At 59.7% G+C, this 17,728-nt stretch overlaps 1 protein-coding gene across 4 annotated transcripts in view; it reads right to left on the reverse strand.

The window, feature by feature from the left end:
* Positions 1–426: 426 nt before the first annotated feature.
* RAB3IL1 (RAB3A interacting protein like 1) overlaps positions 427–17,728 on the reverse strand; it is a 43,803-nt gene continuing 26,501 nt past the window's right edge. The window contains exons 2-10 of one of the 4 annotated variants that reach the window (XM_003909716.4): positions 11,094–11,346; positions 10,612–10,707; positions 10,439–10,516; positions 9,514–9,732; positions 7,796–7,924; positions 7,588–7,700; positions 5,500–5,599; positions 2,440–2,506; positions 427–1,496 (exon numbers count right to left, since the gene is read on the reverse strand). In XM_003909716.4, coding sequence (XP_003909765.1) covers positions 1,414–1,496; positions 2,440–2,506; positions 5,500–5,599; positions 7,588–7,700; positions 7,796–7,924; positions 9,514–9,732; positions 10,439–10,516; positions 10,612–10,707; positions 11,094–11,346 — 1,138 coding nt within the window. In that variant the 3' untranslated portion in view covers positions 427–1,413. The remainder of the gene's footprint in view (positions 1,497–2,439; positions 2,507–5,499; positions 5,600–7,587; positions 7,701–7,795; positions 7,925–9,513; positions 9,733–10,438; positions 10,517–10,611; positions 10,708–11,093; positions 11,347–17,728) is intronic. The other 3 variants (XM_003909715.3, XM_009185862.3, XM_009185861.2) reach the window with 3 other exon arrangements.

The following is a 17,728-nucleotide window of genomic DNA, read 5'->3' on the forward strand; positions in this document are numbered from 1 at the left end:
TCACTGTCCCCCTGAGCACCAGGCGGCCTGGATGCTTTGCCTCTGAGCTGCAGGCTTCTACGAGACTGGAGGAGGCCACTGCTGGAGGCAAGGAGACCCAGGGGAGGACCTGCCCAAGGTGCCACAGTGAGGCAGCGGGAGAGCCAGCCTTGGTGCCATTCTTCCCGACAGCAGGCCACCAGCCACGGGGAGAGGGAGGCCTGGCTCATCCCCCAGTAACCCACAGCCCTCTGAATACTAAGGGAGGACTCAAATAGTCCTCCCCACAGCAAGTAAGTGGTGATGGCGGAGGTGGGGTGGCTTCAGGATTTGGGTTTAATCCCAAGCACGAGGGTGGGCAGGGAAAGGATTTGGTTTCATTCCTTCAGATGCCCAAGCCTTGGCCAGAGCCCCAGGGTGCAGGAGTGAGGGCGCGTGGCCACCCAGCCTGTACCAACAAAGCCTTCCTTTATTAAATAGAGATCGCGTTACATTCCATCCAAAGAAGGAAATCCGGACCTGGTGAGGGATGTGTCCAGGTGGGCGCCCTGAACCCTGGTCCCGAGTGGGCTCTGATGGGTGGGAGGGCCCAGTCCTGCCTGCCCACCCAGGCCCCACATGCCAGGGCGCGTGTCTGCATGGCCACCCACAGCTGAAAACAGGCGTGGGCGATCTGAAGCCCTGTCTGTGTTCTACTGTGGGAGAAACTGCCCCAATCCTTCCAGCGTTTTGGGAGCAGGGCCTCCAGGAGCACAGGGCTGAGATGGGGTGGGAGGGAAGGTGACAAGGGAGGCCTTTATGAAGGGGGAGGGAGGAAGGGGGAAAGGAAGGGAGGGAGGGAGGGGGGCCCTGACTCATCTTAACAAGGCTTTGGGGCAGTTCTGTGCTCCGGAGGCCCTGCCAGCCCCTCCCAGCAGTCCAATAGGGAGGCCACCGGGAACAAGGCATGGCATGGCCACAAGGGGGCGCCGCTGGCCCAGGGCTTGGCAGCTGGGGCGGAGGGTACCCTGGAGATCCAGCCACCCCGAACAGTCCCTTTCTGAAGACATGCCGGCAACAAGGCACCTGCAGGCGGTTCTGGGGACTGGGGAGGGGGCGCTGGCTGCCTCAGGTGTCCCCTCCCAAGGGCTGAGGCCCCCTGAGTATGGATCCGAGCTCCCTGGTCTTTGGTGCTTTCTTGAAATCCTCCTGGTGGTGGCAGAACCCAGTGGGGAAGAGAGAGGGGTCTTGCTGTGAAGTCCAGGCCCGTCTGTCCCTCTGTCTGTCCCAGGATGGACATGTGGTGCTGGCTCAGTGCTGCCTCCATGGCCTGTCTGTCCATCCGTTCTGCCTCTGGCTCAGGGCTGGCTCCAGGCCCGTCTCCCTGTGTGTCGGCTTGTTCTGGGGTGGGTGTTTGCTCTGTCTCAGAGCTCCCCTTCAGGCCTGGGCTGTGCCCTAAGCCTCCTGGGGGAAGAAGCCGAGCTTGGCCAGTGACATCTCCTTCCGCAGCCTCATGATCTCCCAGAACATGGGCTCTGCTGCAGGCAGAGAGAGGGTGAACAGGTCAGGGACAGCTCAGGGTCACCTCGGGCAGATGGCCAGGTCCCCTCCCGTGGCTTTGAACGGGGCAGCTGGCACAGCACCCTAGGGTCCCCAGCCCCCAAAACAGATGACCTCAGCGAGTGGCTGGATCTCTCTGAGGCTCCACTCTTGAGCCTTGGAAACTGCTGAGTGTCGACCACACTCGAGGGATCTGTCTGCACATTGACGGCCACCCCCACAGCCCAATGCAGACACGCAGGCACACGCTGTCACATGCAACAGCGGTGGTCCAGACCTGGCAACTACATTAGACAAGGCACAGATGCCTCCCTGGGACCCTCTCACAAGGACCCTGCGCAGTGAAGGGGGGACCACAGTGGCCATCCGGGGATCTAACAGGCGTCAACACCCAGCGTGCCTTGGCCTCCAAGGGGACTTGACCCCCAGGATGGAGAGAAGATGGCTCCTTACTCAGAGGGTGGGGCCAGACTGGTTCAGAAGACTCAGCAGGGAGCAAAGGTTGGTGGAGGAGCAGGGAGCCAGGCCTTGCAGAATGGGCTGTGGGGGAAGGGGGTGGAGGGAGGCCCTGTCCAGCATGGAGTAGAGTGGGATCAAAGGCTGGAGGCGGGCGAGCCTGTGTTCAGGTGACCAGGAGGAGATGGCCACACCAGGGCCAGGGAGAGATTCACAGGGGTGGCCCCCTTGTGCAGGACCGGGAGAGGTTTGGTGGCAGAAGAAAGACCAGCCGGACGGACTCAGATACACAGCTCAGCACCCAGGAGGATGGTGTGAACCCTTTACTAACCCACAGCCCTCCCCGCTCCGCAGCCTCTTAGCTGAGTCTCGCCTCCACTAGGGGCAGCTGGGCCCAGAGGCCGCTTCCCCACCCAGCCCCACTCCCGTGTGCCATCCCTGCACCGGCCACCAGGGGGCGCTCACCGTCCTGCCGCACCAGGCCTTGCTGGATGTAGCGGATGTAGGTGAAGAAGTTGCACACTGCGGTGATCTGTGGGCAGAGGCGGGGACGGTGTGACCTGCCAGCCCCGCACACAGGATCCCCTGACAGGCGGATCTGAGCCCAGAGCAGGAGGCCCCAGGTCCCCGCAAAGCCAGGCAGTGCTCCCTGACTCAGCTGGGACTGGGCTTTCAAGTAGTAATCAACAACAGCATGACTAGCACCGTTATAATAACAATAGCAGCAACCATTTCATCAAGCGCCTGCAGCGAATGAAGCAGACGCGCTTATTATTCCATTTTACATGGGGGAATGCGGAACCACCTAGGGGAAGCTGCTGATATCCATCACGGAGATGGCGGAGCTAATGAACCAGCGTGCAGCAGAGCTGCGAGATGAACCGGGCAGCCTGTCCCAGAGTCTATGCTCACCCTTCTCACAGGCCGGCTTGCTCCAGATGCTGGAGGTCTGGGCCAGCCAGGCCTCAGTCCAGTGCTACTCATAACATTAGGAAAGGAAAGGGGGTCAGAAGCCGCTCACCTGGGCTGCCCGGGGCCCCTGGAGCCTCAGGCCTGCTCCATGCCAGGCCCCGAGCACCCTGTGTTGGCTCAGACACTGCTATGAGGATTCATACCATGGAGAGGGTACTGTTGGTGCCTGGCCCAGGGCCCCTTCCCAGGCCTGGGCCCCATCTCCCAGCTGCTGGGCACTAATGGCTCCGAGGTGCCCCCCCCCCCGTACCTCCACCTCCTGTAGACCTCAGTCGATGACTGACTTGTGTGGAGATAGAAGTCACACAGTCCCCTTGCCTCAGGGTGGAACTCTGCTAAGAGCCCGGTGGATGGGGCTGAAGCTGGGCTGTGGCTAAGGCCACGTCCTAGCTGGACTCCCCCATCCCTTCCCTCATTCTCCTGAGAGCTGCACACAATCTCCTGGTGAGGCTCTGCCTCTATGGAACCCAGCCTAAGACAGGGTGGAAGGTAGCTGGCAGCTGTGCCTGTCCGCAACAGCCCCTACTGAATGTCCAACACTCCCGGGGAGGGACGTCGAGTGAGAGGCGCACCCACAGGCTGGGGAGCGGAGAAGCTCTGGGGAGGGGCAGGACGGTGGTGGCCTGGCAAAGGTAGGGAGGTGTGAGAGAGCGGGGCGAGGTCGGGGGATCAGCCTGTTGTGGCAGGGACAGCGCTGCACAGGGAGGCTTGAGGAGAGGCTGCGGCAGGAGGGTTGGGCAGGGCAGAGCTCAGGACAGGAGCAGGGACAGTGGATGCCCACAGAGGCTCATGAGCAGGGAATAGCAGGGACGGGGGCTTTCTCTCTCCAGGGAGTGTGCTGGGGAGGAAACACTTCTCCCTGTAGACCCCACACGTCTTGGTCTTTCAGGGCAGGGACCACATCCTAAAACTTCGGACCCTCACCTCATTTCCCTCCCCCAGCTTCACCCAGTGCAGCAGGACACCCAGGCCAGGGACTTAAAGTGCTAGAGGTGACTCTGTTGAGCATGGGAATATCTTTCGTGTGGCCTGCTGTTGAGCCCTGGTTGGGCCTGGAAAGGGGTGATGGAGACATGTGGCCAGTGGGCACAAATCCACAGGGTAGGGGCTACAGTGGACTCAGAGCCAGGATCCCAGGTCTCGGCCATGTGGCCCTGAGCACACCCCTTTCCTTTGCCAAGGCTCAGCCTCCCTTTCAGTAAATGGGTGCTCAGCACAACGCTGGGAGGACTCACGCTCAGAGGCCTTGTGGAGTCTGGCAAGGACAGTACAGTCTGCTGCCAGCAAAGGGACCGTTTGTCCCCTTTAGACCTGCTCCCCCGCGAGGAGCCTCTAGCAGGCCTGAGATGGTTGCTCGAACTGTGTCACTGGAAACGTGTTTCCAAGCATGTTCTCTCATTCTCCTCAATGCTCTTAAGAGTCAACAGGGGGACAGAGGAAGAGGAATCCCTGTCCTCGATCCCCAGCTTGGTGAGAACCCGTGTCCTGGTCTGGGTCACTCGGCAGGGGAGGGTGGGAGCTGGGATTCCCAGAGGCCCCTTGGCACTCACGGCCGACATAAGCCTGGTGCACCAGATGCACCTCTGAACCTTCTCCAAAGCCTTGGCCAGCACCTGAGTCTGGGTGTCAGGAGCCCTGCACTCACCCAGAACTCTAGCATCGCTCCTGGCTTAGGTGACACTGAATGACAGAGGGGGGCGATGTCATCCCACGACCACATTTCATATATAAGGCTGCGTCTGAGCCAACTGGAGAGTGGCCCTCCTAATGGCTTTGAAGTCAGCTGCCCTGTGCAACAAGGCCATGTGGCAGGGGACTGTGGGTGTCCTCTAGAAGCTGAGGGTATCCCCTGCCAGCAGCCAGCAAGAAAACAGGGACCTCAGTCCTTCAAACACAAGGAACTGAATGCTGCCAACAGTGTGAGTTTTGAGGAGGACCCTGACTTCCAGAAAGGAACACAGTCCCCTGACAGCTTACTGCGACCTTGCGAGTCCCTGAGCAGAGAATCCAGTAAGTAGCGCTTAGACTCCCGACACGGGGAACTGCGTGCTATCAAACCACTGCCCATGGCTTGGTTGTGTGGCCCAAGTCAGTCTCTGTGCCTCTCTGAGCCTGTACCCTGCTCTGTAAATCAAGATGTAAGGCTGGGTGTGGTGGCTCACACCTGTAATCCCAGCACTTTGGGAGGCCAAGGCAGGCAAATCACCTGAGGTCAGGAGTTCAAGATCAGTCTGGCCAACATGGTGAAACCCCATCTCTAATAAAAATACAAAATTAGCTGGGCGTGGTGGCGCATGCCTGTAATCCCAGCTATTTGGGAGGCTGAGGCAGGAGAATTGCTTAACCTGGGAGGCAGACGTTGCAGTGAGCCGAGATTGTGCCACTGCACTCCAGCCTGGGTGGCAGAGTAAGACTCCGTCTCAAAAAAATAAATCAGTAAAAGTAAGTAAATCAAGGTGTAGTGCTATTCATAACTCCCAGGCCCAGGGCCCAGAGTCCCAGCACCCAGGTGGCCCCAAAGGAGCCAAGTAACGCTTGCAAAGGCTGACTCACCCTGGCCCGGGAAGATGGCGAGATGTAGTAGTGGCTTTCGGAGTCTCCGAGCCGGATTCGGTGGCGGCAGGTGCGGGTCAGTCCGCTCAGGGCACATGTGCTGGGGGAAAGCAAAACGGGTCATGAGGGCTGGCTGGGGCTCGCCCCCCTCCCCCTCCTCCTGCATGCAGGGAAGATGCAGCAGCCAAGAGGATACATGGGGAGGGGCAGGCCTCCCTTCCCCCACCAGGCTTCTAAAGGAGCCCAGAGCCAGGCAGAGAAGGGAGCTGGCCCCAGCCGTCCCCGAGACAGTCCTCGAACTAAGCTGAGCTCTACCCCTAGAACCCTTGTTTTGCCCCTACTGGGCAAGATAATTGGTTAATCTCATACCAGGTGTACAGAGTCCCATCCTCTGCAGGCTCTGCAAATGCCTCTCCCTCCACTTCTGGGGACTCAGACCAGGCACTCCTCCCCACAGCTAGGCCAGGGTTGAGGTCTGGCTGCCTCCCCCTTCCCAACACTCAGCGGCTCCCCTGCTTTACCCATCCAGGCCTTCTGACCCCATTAACCCCCATGGTTCTCAGCTGTGTGCCAACCAACCCCGTCTAAAAGCCTTCTCGCATACCCTCTTCTCGCCTCCCCCAGTCCTGCCTGACTGCGCTCAGCATCTTCAGCCACCCACACGCAGGGTCTCTGTGGGCCCTGAGCAACCCCCATCTGGGCCCCACTCCCCAAATCTGCTCTTTGCTGGCCATGATCTGCTCAGCTCTCTCTTCCTCACCCTCCACTTGCTCACCGGGTCCCCAGGTCAGGGCACAGCAGCAGGGCTTTTGGCCTGCATCCCCTCGGCTCCTTCTGGCCAACTCTCTGCCTCATTGCTCTCTTTCTTCTCCACATCAGAGCCAGGGGCTCCTCCAAAAACCCACGTCTAACCCATCATCTTTCCCTCTTGCTTTCCTAATTCCCAAGACATAGGGAGAATCCCAAATAAAAGAAGGTTTAAAAAGCTCCTTGGCTGCAGGACTTATCAGAGCATTTGTTGCCTCCTGGTTCACTGGGACTCTGATGGACCGGAGAGCCTCTTTTCAGGTGGCAGCTACTGATGACATTTTTTCTTTTTTGAGGCAGGGTCTCACTCTATCACCCAGACTGGAATGCAGTGGTGCGATCTCAGCTCACTGCAACCTCCGTCTCCCAGGTTTAAGCAATTCTTCTGACTCAGCCTCCAGAGTAGCTGAGATTACAGCCATGTGCCACCACACCTGGCTATCTTTTGTATTTTTAGTAGAGATGGGATTTTCTCTATGTTGGCCAGGCTGGTCTCGAACTCCTGACCTCAGGTGATCCACCAGCCTCAACCTCCCAGAGTGCAGGCGTGAGCCACTGCACCAGGCCTATTGATGACTTTTGCCACACTGGCTGGTGGGTTAAAGCCCAAACCTGTGAAGGCTCTTTACACTCTGGCTCCAACAGCCTCTGCAGCCTCCACCCCAATTCCCTGTCCCCCCACTGCTTAGCCAGATGCCCCAGTGGTGCTTCTGTTAATATCCCAGCTTCTCATACCTTTGCACATTCTGTTCCCTCTGCCAGAAATGCCCTTCCCTGCTTGGCAAACTTCTATTAATCCTTCAAAACCTGGCTCAAATGCTCCCTCTCCATGATGAGCCTCCCACCAGGGTACCAGCCATCCCCAGCCAGCTCTTGGCTGCCAAGGTGAAATCCTCCCCAATTTCTGCCCCTTGCTCCCCCTGGCTATTTTGTTCCGCTGCTCCCCTGCTCAATGCCAGGTGAGTAGCTGGAGGACAAATGCCAGGGCTACTGCATTATTTATTGGCAGGGGCAGAGCCAGCAACTGACAATCATGGTTCAAGAAGAAAAGGAGGGCACAGGGCAGGCCAGTCAGGAAGAGGCAGACCCCAGCTCCCAGCCTCTCTGGAGAGCCTGCAGGTTCACAGAAAACCTGCCAAACTGCCTCCTTGCCCTGTGAGGGCAGCAACTGTCCCTGTCCCATTGGCGCTGCTGCATCCTGACCGCCCCTCGGCGCAGCGAGCACACAGCTTGGCAGAGCTTTCCTGCATGGGCAGGAAGGAGCTAAGACCCTCAGCTTACTTGGTGCTGCTGCACTCAACCTCGGCCACCTTCACTGCAGGCAGTGTCTGCGAAGCCACCGGCTCAATGGTGAGCGTGTTGTCCTCCACGGCGGCCCGTACCAGCGTTGAGAGCTGCGGCAGACCAGGGTGGCAGGCAGGGTGGTAAGGGGCTGGGCCCTGGCGGAGGGGCGGGTCCCCCAGCTGGCCCCGCCTCTGCCATGCCTCACCTCCTGCATGGTGAAGTCCAGGCAGGGGCCCACGTCCTCCCGGTGCACCCTTTCCAGGAAGGGGCAGGTCTTGTCCAGGGTGGGGGCTTCCCTCCAGGCCTGGAACTCTGCAAACAGGATTGTGTCCACCTGTGGGGGAGGGCAAGCGGGGTGGGGGCAGTCAGGGGACTAGGGCCAGCACAGAAGATGCAGGCTGAGCTGAAGGGGAGCGAGGGAGGGCGTGGGGCAGGCCCAGCAAGCCAGCAGGTCAGTCCCCAGCAGACGTGCAGGGAAGCCAAGTCCAGCGGCAGCAGAACTCCCTTCTGCCCTTTGCACCAAAGAATTTAGAACTACAAGTTTTGTTTCCAGGTCGGCGTTAAATTTCTTGGTGCAATAGGATTTTAGAGTGGGGTGCAGGGCTTTGTCCTGAAGACCATCACTGCCTCCTTGAGGAGGAAAAGTCAAAGAGCAACTGGCAGGAGGCTACAGGTACCAGCAGGTACACAGGCACGTGCACACAGGAGGGGACACACACAGGCTGCCCTGGGCCCACGCCTCGGAGGCGACTGCTGGCCTACCCCAGGCCGCATGCAGAGGGAGGGAGGCTGGGAGGGGGCAAAGTGGGAGGCCCTTCTCTGGGGTCATTTACCTGTCGGGAAAAGGAGGGAGAGGGAGTGGAGGCGGGGGCTGGGGGCTCCCCAGGAGGGAGCTGCCAGGCCGGCTCGTAGGTGAGGTGAACCGCCTTGCTGGGGACCACGCAGAGGAGCAGGGAGAGCAGCGGGGCCAGCCCGGGCTGGGCCGGATGGACAGACAGATGGACGGACAGACAGGCAGACAGACAGGTAGACAGGTGCACAGAGACAGAACAGGAGGAAGGGGAGAAGTTAATGTACATTCAGAAGCTCAGAGCTCAGGAGGTGGATGAGGGCCTGCTCGTCTTCCCTGGAGGCCCTGGAGACAGAGGTGGAAGCCAGGATGGAGTTGAGTGGGCTGGCGCCAGGGACCCAGGAAGCTGAAGGCACCACAGCCCTCTGAGTGCAGCCCTGAACTCAGCTCTTGACGTCCCTGTCTCTTTGGTTCCTCTGGCAGCCCCAGGAGGCCCCATTTATCAGGTGAGGAAGCTGAGGTGCTGACAGGTGGCCGCATTTGCCTACGGACCATGACCATGAGTCCAGCCCAGCCTGGACCCAGCAACTGGTGTGGCCAGCTGAGGTGGGATGGAGACACCATCCAAAGGCCACGCTTGTCTCCGCCCGACAGTCAGAGGGCGCCAGGAACCCCCTGAGCACAGGGCTGTAACCAGGTGGTCCTGGGGCTCAAGGCTGTGGCCACACGGGGTTCAGGCAGCCTCCCCGCTGAGGCCCAGTGGCTGCTGCTTGGCCTCTTAAGGCCAAGGAAATGTGTGTCTCAGTGGAAGCCCCAGATCCTCAGGGCCAAAGCCATCCTCAGGGCCAAAGCCAGGCTCAGGTGCAGAGACCACTACCTACTGCTTGGAGTCAGCGGGGCAGGGAGGGGGCCTCAGGTCCCCAGATGGTGCACCCTGGAGGCTGCAGGCCAAGTGCCTCGGATCACAGGAGGTTGGAGAGAAAGGACCTGCCCAGCCCTCACATCCCAAAGAGTCGCAGGACAGGCTCCAGGTCACACAGCATGGGGCAGGCTGGTCCTCACTGGGCTCTGGCCCTGCCTACCACAGGCACTGCCACCCTTCCCCGTACCCAGAGCCCGCCTCCCGCCCTCACCTCCTTGCCCTCTCTGTCTGGGGTGAGGGTGTGTCCCGCAGCGGGGCACACGGCGGGGCAGAGGGCGCTGCTGGTGCTCTTGTGGCGAGAGTGGCCTTTTCGGGGCCCAGCCTTGGTGGGGCTCAGCAGCTGGGGGTGAAGCTCGCGGTTGGGAGAGGCTGGTGTGGATGTGATGACCAGTGTCTTCAAGGCTGTCACCTCTGCCTGCAGCATGTCGATCTGCATGGGATGGGATGGCTGTCAACCCTCACCCAGGCTGGATGCCATCCTGGCTGCCACCGCCTATCAGCCCAACTCAGGATAATGCACCCCTGCAGCGATGAGCACTTAGTCCCTCCTGACACCCTCAGAACAGCCTTCGTGGCAGAGACCCAGACACTCATTTTACACATAGGGAAACTGAGGCTCACAGAGGCGACATGGTCTGCCCAAGGTCATGCTGTGAGCAGGATTCTGTTAGGAACAAGTGTCTGGGAGCTGGCTAGGCCTCCCATGAGAATTCTGGGGGCCCCCAGGAGCCAGGAAAGGCCCAGGCCTCACATTTTGCAGATGGGCAACCAGGCTTGGAGAGAGGAAGCAACTTGCCCAGGCTCACACAGCCACACTGAGTGAGGTTTCTGCTGTGTGAAGTGGGGCTGGGAGGACAAGGAAGAAGGTACAATAATCACAGGGTCCTCCCAGCCCCAGCACGACCCCAGAAAAGGCTCTGCCTTGCAGCAGAATCACTGATGGAGTCCCGGGGCACTGGGCCCTGTGATCTCAGATCCCCACCCTTCCCTTCCCTCCCTGGGCCTGGGTTCACCCATTCCTGCTGGCCCCACTGGGCCAGGCGAGCGTCCACTCAGGCAGCGAAGCTCACTGTTCGCTGAGCCGGGAGGCAGGGCGGGTGCCTGGGCTGGCCTGGGCAGGCGGGGACGGGCCTCACCTTGCCCCGAGCCTCCTTCAGCTGCTTTTCTGATGCCGCCTGCTTCATGTTGGCTTCTCGAACCATCTTGTGAGCTTCCTAGGAAGAAGGCAGTCCCTGCATGAGTGGCGAAGAGCTGATGGACGCCAAGGTGACCCATTCCCCAAGTTGTTCCCGCTGCTCAGCCCGTGTACCTCGAACAGGCTGGCCGTCAGCTCCTCCAGCTCCTGTTCTAGCTGCTCCCGCACCTTGGAGAGCCGCTCACATTCCTCGTCCTTTAGCTTCAGCTCCTGGAGGAAAAGACGCAGGCACTTGAGGCCCTCAGCATCCCCAGGCCTGGCACGGGAGGGACCAGGCCCACCTGACCAGGCTCCATCCCCCGGTTATTTGATGTGGGGCCCAGAGCTTACTTTCTCTGGTGCCTGACAGTTGATGATGCTTTTTCTGTTTAGCCGCAGCATGAAGCTGAAGCCCTGCCTGCCAGTTCATCAGAGCTCAGGGCAGGTTTGCAGTCGAGACCACCATCGGTGTGCCCAGCACAGGCCTGGCCTGCAGTTGGCCTCAGCGAGGGCACATCCCTCTCCTTTGGGCACATCTCTGGGCACCTGAGAGCCCACAGCTCTCCCAAGCGGACTTCTTCCCACCAAAGCCCCCCAAGCCTGCTACAGGCACCCACCTTCTGCGCTCTGTGCAGCTCCTCCTTCAGGAACTCAGAGCCCTTCTCTCGGATCTCCATGGAAGAGCTGCGCAGGCGCAACACGTCCAGCTGGGTGGCTGCAGGGCCCTCCTGGCCTTGGGCCTCCTCCCCTGCAGAGGTCTCCACCAGGGCTCCTGGGGACTCCCTGTGGCCTTGGCAGGGGTCCGTGCTCTTCCAGGGGACCGGGACAGCTGCAAGGGGTGGCGGGAGGCCCTGGTCTGGCTGGGGTGGGCTGGAGACAAACAAGGGCATCTGCAGGTTCAGGGTGGGGTCCTGAGGCCTGGAGAGCTGAGCCCAGAAACCACTCCGGGGCAATGTGCCTACCACTTGAGCCTCAGCCTTTCCATCTGAAAACTGGGACACTACCAGCTATCATCAGGGTTGTTACAAGGGCAAATGTCCAAGCACAAAGTCTCCTGGGGCAAGAGGCTCATTCCTCTTTGTCAACCACCCCCTCCAGCCCAGGGCTGAGGGCTGCGTTTGGCACATGCAGTAGGTGTGCAGCACACAGTAGGTGTGCAGCACACAGCAGGTGCGCAGCCTGTTTGTCTAACGGACGACTGTAAATGCATCAGGCGTGAGTCCCACTTGTATAAAGTGAAGCCTATGCCGATGGCCCTACCTCAAAGGCCACTGAATGATCAGAGGAGGTGTGCGTAAAACCTTGGCACCTCGGATGCACTCAAGCAGGAGCTGCTTTCACTGATACAGTTAATGCAAATTCTGCCCCTTTCGGGGTGGACCCGAGAGGAAGGATGAGGCCAGGGCAGGCAGGGCTGAGGCAGGAAGATTCTGCAAACATCTTAGGCAAGACAGACCCACTTCCTGTCCCCCTGGACTTGGTGGGGAGCAGTCCCAGCTCTCCCCTGGCCTGCCTTGTGACCTCAGGCAAACACCCACTTCTCTGGGCCTCAGGACCCTCCCTTCCCTGAAGCTGCAGACCCTGAAGGTGGTGTGGGGCCTCACTCCCCCCATCCACACCCCCCACTCCAAAGTGGACCCTGGAGAAGGAAGGGAGGGCGAAGGCCCGGCCAGTGGTGTTTTGTGCCAAGACAGCACCTCTGGACTCGCTCACTCAGCAAAAGCTGGAGGCTCCTGAGCCAGCAGCTTCTGAGCCGCAGCAGCCAGGGCTGGGGCTGGGGGGCTGGGCAGGCCGCTGATATCAGTGAGGGAAGTTGGGGGGAGGGGCTCAGGGAGGCTGCCCCAGAGGGGGAAGGCAAGGCCAAGGAGAATGTGGGACTCAGGACAGCTGAGGCAGAGGGAGGAGTGAGAGGCAAGTCTGTGGACCAGTCTCCCCTCCCTGTCCTCAGGACCTTGGGAAGGTCACCAAGCAGCCCCTGAGCCTCAGTTTCTCCCTTGGTTAACACACAGAAAATGGGTCCCCAGAGACTCCAGCAAGGAGCCCACTTCCAGCAGTGAGTCCCTTCACACAGATCCGTCCAGCTGCCCGGCTCCACCTGCCCTCCGCTCTGGCTCCTCAGGCTGGGTCCTGCCTGACAGGGATGTGGGTTTGAGGATTAAGGTGGGGACACATATCCATCACTCCATCAACAGTGTCTATGCCAGGCAGGGCTCTCTCCTAATACTCTTGTTTGGGGAAGTCTTGTTGGCAACGGTCCCCCGCAGCCTGAGAGCTACGGTGGTGCCCTGGGCTGGGGTCTGTGCCCTGGGGACTCACACTGCCAGATTCTACCAGGTCTCTAACCACGCTGTCTCCTTTAAAATTCTCTCAACAGCCACCAGGCGCAGTGGCTCACGCCTGTAATCCCAGCACTTTGGGAGGCTGAGGCAGGTGGATCACCTGAGGTCAGGAGTTCGAGACCAGCCTGGCCAATATGGTGAAACCCCGTCTCTGCTAAAAACACAAAAATTAGCCGGGCCGAGATTGTGCCATTGCACTCCAGCCTGGGCGACAGAGCAAAACTGTCTCAAAACAAACAAACAAACAAACAAACAAAAAACTCTCTGATCGGCACTCGTGGCATCATTCCGTTCTACAGATGAGGGGACAGAGACTCACAGAGTGAAGGCACTTGCTGGGGGTCATGCGGCTGGTCAGTGACAGTGCTGGGACAGCTGGCCAGGTCTTCAGCCCAGGCCCAAAGCTTCCCCACTGCAGGGGAAGGGCAGGTGGGCGGGGAGTATGAGTGTTGGAATCCGCACATCTGCTTCAAGATGAAGGGCTGCTGGGCCCAGGGGGACTCGGAGGCTCCTCTTTGGCTGCAGTAGGGAAATCTGACCCACTTCTGGCCCGAACTGGCTTCTCAGACTCTGCGCAGGCCCAGAAACCCCCTTTCCAGAAGGGAAGGCCTGGGCAGGGGGAGCTGTGGCAGAGAGAACAGGCCAGATGGGGCAAGCCTGGGGTCCACGTCAGCCTCTGACCTGGGGTACACATGAGCCCCTGAGAATGCTTCTGAAATTCTCTGAACCTGCTTCCGCACCTGAGGGATAGGAGCTGAAATCCTGCAGGAGGGGCTCTAAGAATCAAGAGCTCTAAGAGCAGTCCCAACCTGGCGCTGGGTGAATCGTGTTCAATCCACAGCCATGTTTGGCTGAGATGCCCACGAAGCCTGCCTGGCCTCTGGGTCCCGCGGCTTAAACTGGAGGCCTGGGGACCCCTGCCAACAAGACTTCCCCAAACAAGGGTATTAGGAGAGAGCCCTGTGTGGCATAGACACTGTCGATGGAGAGATAGATATGTGTCCCCACCTTAATCATCACGGCCCAAGCCCTCAGGTGGGACAGGATGGCCATAGTCACTCAGGCTGGGCTGGAGGCTGCTCACTGCAGGCCAAGGGCAAGAGGCGACAGCACAGGACAGGACAGAAGACTCTCACCATTGCCTACGCCCTGACCGAGGAGAAGCAGACTGATGGCCCTCCCCTGGGGGCCGGGCTTCATCCACCAGTGTGGTCTGGGCCTCTGGCCACAGTGAAAGACTAACTCTCTCTCCTGCTGGTCCCAAGCACACGGGCTGGAGGTGTGGCTGGCTGTCCTCGCCATTTTCCCAACAGGCACTCACTTTTGCCTTGTGGGGCGGAGTGGGGACAGGGCCCAATTTTGCAGCCAGAGGAAACAGTGGTCCAGGAGGCCTGAGACAGAGTCTGTGACACCCTTCCCATCCCCCCCAGTAGAAGAGCCCAAAGCCCAATTCTAATGTCAGGAAGTGTGGGACACGGGAACAGTGGGACCACCCGGTAGCCACCAACTCCCCAACGCCAAAGGTGGCAGGAGCAGGAGGGGAAGAAGGGCCTGACCTGCCCTTGGAGGGTAGCTGGAATCTGCAGACCTTCCTCTCCCTCATTTCCGGGCTGCAAGGCCCACTCCTGAGACTCAGAAATTTCAAAGAGGGGACCCTGGGCTCCTCAGGTCCAGCCGAAGCCAGAATCTCCGATCTCACACACACTGCGGCCTCCCAGACCAGAGGCCTGGAAACCCAGCTGTGAACACCCAAGTCAGTGGCCAACTCAGTCCTGGGACAAGCAGGGACTACTTAGGGTTCTGCTGCCCAACGTCCCTACCCTCCTCAGTCCCGGTCCACCGCTCTCTGTACAAACCTCCTCAGTCCCCGTTCCCTGCGGAAACAGAGCCCAGCATCTGAGATGAGCCACAGATGCCTCTGGAAAGGGGCCTGCTCAGAGGGTAGGAGTCAAGGTCAGAGGTAGATGGGGCAGCCAACATCCCCCATCCCAGAGCCAGCTCCCACCGCCGAGAGGGCCCCGGGCAGTTCATACAGGAAAGGCCCCCTGGGTCACTTCCCCAGGAAACACACAGCTAAGAGAAAACGCAGCAACCACAATCCTCACCCCACCAGGCCTGCCCTAGGACGGCCAGCAGGGCTTTTGCCCCGACCCACAAAATAAGAAGGAGACCTAGACTCCGCGGCCTCAGTATCTCCCTGAGCCAGCAGGGCCTGGCCAGAGGCCAGACCAGCCTATCCCTCAACCAGTGCCCAAGATGACCCTGTCCAGTTACCTCCTGGAACTAAAGACCCCTGTTGGTCATGGGCACAGTGGATTCATTAAATAAGCAGGGGAGGGGACAGCACGGGTGGCTCTGAAACTGGGCCAAGGAGAGGGCTGGGAGGGCACACTGGGACCACTCAGCGTGCTGCCAGGGCCCAGGCCTCGAGGGAGGCTGCAGAAACCCCGACCCAGGGCCTGGCTCCTGGGGGCGGTACCATGGCACAGGGGCCTATTCAGACTCACGCTCTGCCTGTGCAGTGAGGCTGAGGGGATGAAGGCTGACAGCCATGTGACTCATATCCAGGGACCAAGGGAGTCCCAGGAAAGAGTTGGTGGTCTAGCTCTCAAGCCAGCCTGCAAGCCCAGCAAAGCTCAGCTCCCCTAAAGAGCAGCCAAGTCTTCAGCCCCCAACCCACAAGCATGTCAGGTTCCCAAGTGCTTGGCCACATCCACTCCAGCACACCACTCCACAGGTGTCGTGGCCTGGAAGCTCGGGACAATTGCAGGGAGATGTGCTCCTCCACCTGGTTTCCAGATGAGGCCCCTGAGGTTCAGACAGGGATGGTAACCTGGCCAGAAAACACAGCAAGGAAGCGGCAGGATGGGAACTGAACTCAGAGTACAGGCATAGCGCATCACGTGGCCTGTCACCCAGAGGAAAGGGGATGAATGGCGGTTTCGGAGAAGTGAGGCAGGAGGCAGATGGGGTTTGAGGAAGTCTGAGACAGTGCCCAAGTACTAGGGGTGCCACCCAAGACTGCTGTACAGCCAGGCAGGACCTGGCCTAGGAGGGGACAGCAGAGGGGACACACAGAACAAAAGATGGGAAGGGGGAATTGTGGGAGGACCAGCAGCTGGATAGGGGGCAGGAAAAAGCAGGCATTAATTAAGATAATTCAAAACTAAGGAAAAGGTGAAAGTTGAGAACAGTGGTGCCCATGCTGGGAAAGAGGAACTGGGCGGGGGTCTTTCAGGGACAGGAAAGTGGGTGGCTGAGGCATTTGGGAAGTGGCATGTCCCGTAGGCAGCTGAGGGGGAATAGGCAGGATGGGGTGACGCTGTTGAGTGGCACTGGCTTGGGAAAGCAGCCGCAACCTGAGCCTGGATGATGGACTGTCAGCGGAGACAAGGGCTTGAGAGCCAGCCGGAAGAACAGACGAGAGTGTTGGACACTGGAGCTGAAGAGTGTCCAGGACCCGGGGATGAAAGAGATCGTCATGAGTCTCACTGAGTTGGGCCAGGATCCAATGAGCTCAAAGCAAGGAGGGGACAAACGGACAGGTGGGAACCAAGGAGGGCCTGGGCCACAGGGGAAGGGGGAGCCAGAGTGGGCAGAAGGGCACAACAGCACGTCCTAGTAGAGACCATGGAGGAGGGGGAGAGAAGGTCAGGAACGGCGGGGGATGGGAAGCAGACCAGAACATCCAAAGCAGGTGAGTCAGGCCGCCAGGCCAGCCCAGCCCAGCCCTGGCAGGGGAATCCAGCCCTGTCTCTCCACGGGAGCCAGCACAGGGCCTAGGTGGGGGCGCATCTCACTACTCTTCGGCTACAGGGCCGGGCACGCAGTACATCCTCAAATCTGCCTGTGGTGACCCTGCCCATTCAGTCCAAGAATTGACACCGAAGGCCTCCAACAGCTAGCGTGTATACTGAGCACCCATTATGTGCCAGGCACCCCACCAGCCGTGATCCATCCAATCTGCACCACCAGGCAGCCCCCTTCTTACCACATCCTATTTCGGTTTGCATCTCCCTCCTGCTACCTCATTTCCCAAGACCTACTGGGCATAAATCCTATGCAGAGCTCGGAGGTTCTAGGACAAGCAGGATTCTAATGAGGATGTCTGCCCCCGACACCCATGTCCTGATTACGGAACAGCAGGAAAGATCTCCACCTGTTGAGGGGTAGGGCAGGCAGTTAGATCATGGTCCAGGGAGCAGCAACAGCGAGGGTTATACAACCCCTTCCCAATGAAGAGGCCTGCATGTCTGACCCTGGAGCCCTCGGGCCATACTTCAGACTCTGTCTCATGGCCTCTAGTCCCCCGTGACTTAGGCCTTACAGGCAGGAGCTCACAGATCCATGCCCTTAGAATAGCCAAGGCCCAGGGCAGGGAAGTGACTTGCTCAGGATCACACAGCCAGTTGGTGGCCCCTGCAGCTCTGCCTGCCACAAAACCATGCTCCCCAACCCCTGGGAGGTTGGAGATAGGCGTGATGAGCCCTGTCTCTGGGGAAACTGAGACCGGGGGGGAGGGGGCTGCAACACTGTCATGTGGGAACTCGAACGCTGGCTTCCGCTGGCCAAGTCCCAAGTGCCCAGCACTGTGTTAGATACAGAAGTACTCAAGACGCTGTCCTCACCTCGTCACCTTGGAGCAGGCTTGGCACCCAAAACTATGAATGTGTGAAACTGTGGGGAATTGGAAGGGGAGCAGCCCAGTTTGGGGAGCACCTAAAGTCAGACTGGAGCTGCCTCTGGGTTTGGAGTTCAGGGCCCAGGCTCAGGAGTCCCAAGGAGGAGAACTCACCCAGGCTGCTGCAGAGCCCAGCCACTGCCGCCCACCCCAGAAGAGCAGCCCAGGGCTGGGGCCATGACCAGGACCCGGCCATTAACAAAGCACAGCCACCAAGAGACAGAGCTCAGTT

This window comes from Papio anubis, chromosome 12, assembly GCF_008728515.1.
Source record: "Papio anubis isolate 15944 chromosome 12, Panubis1.0, whole genome shotgun sequence".
Taxonomy (NCBI): Eukaryota; Metazoa; Chordata; class Mammalia; order Primates; family Cercopithecidae; genus Papio; species Papio anubis.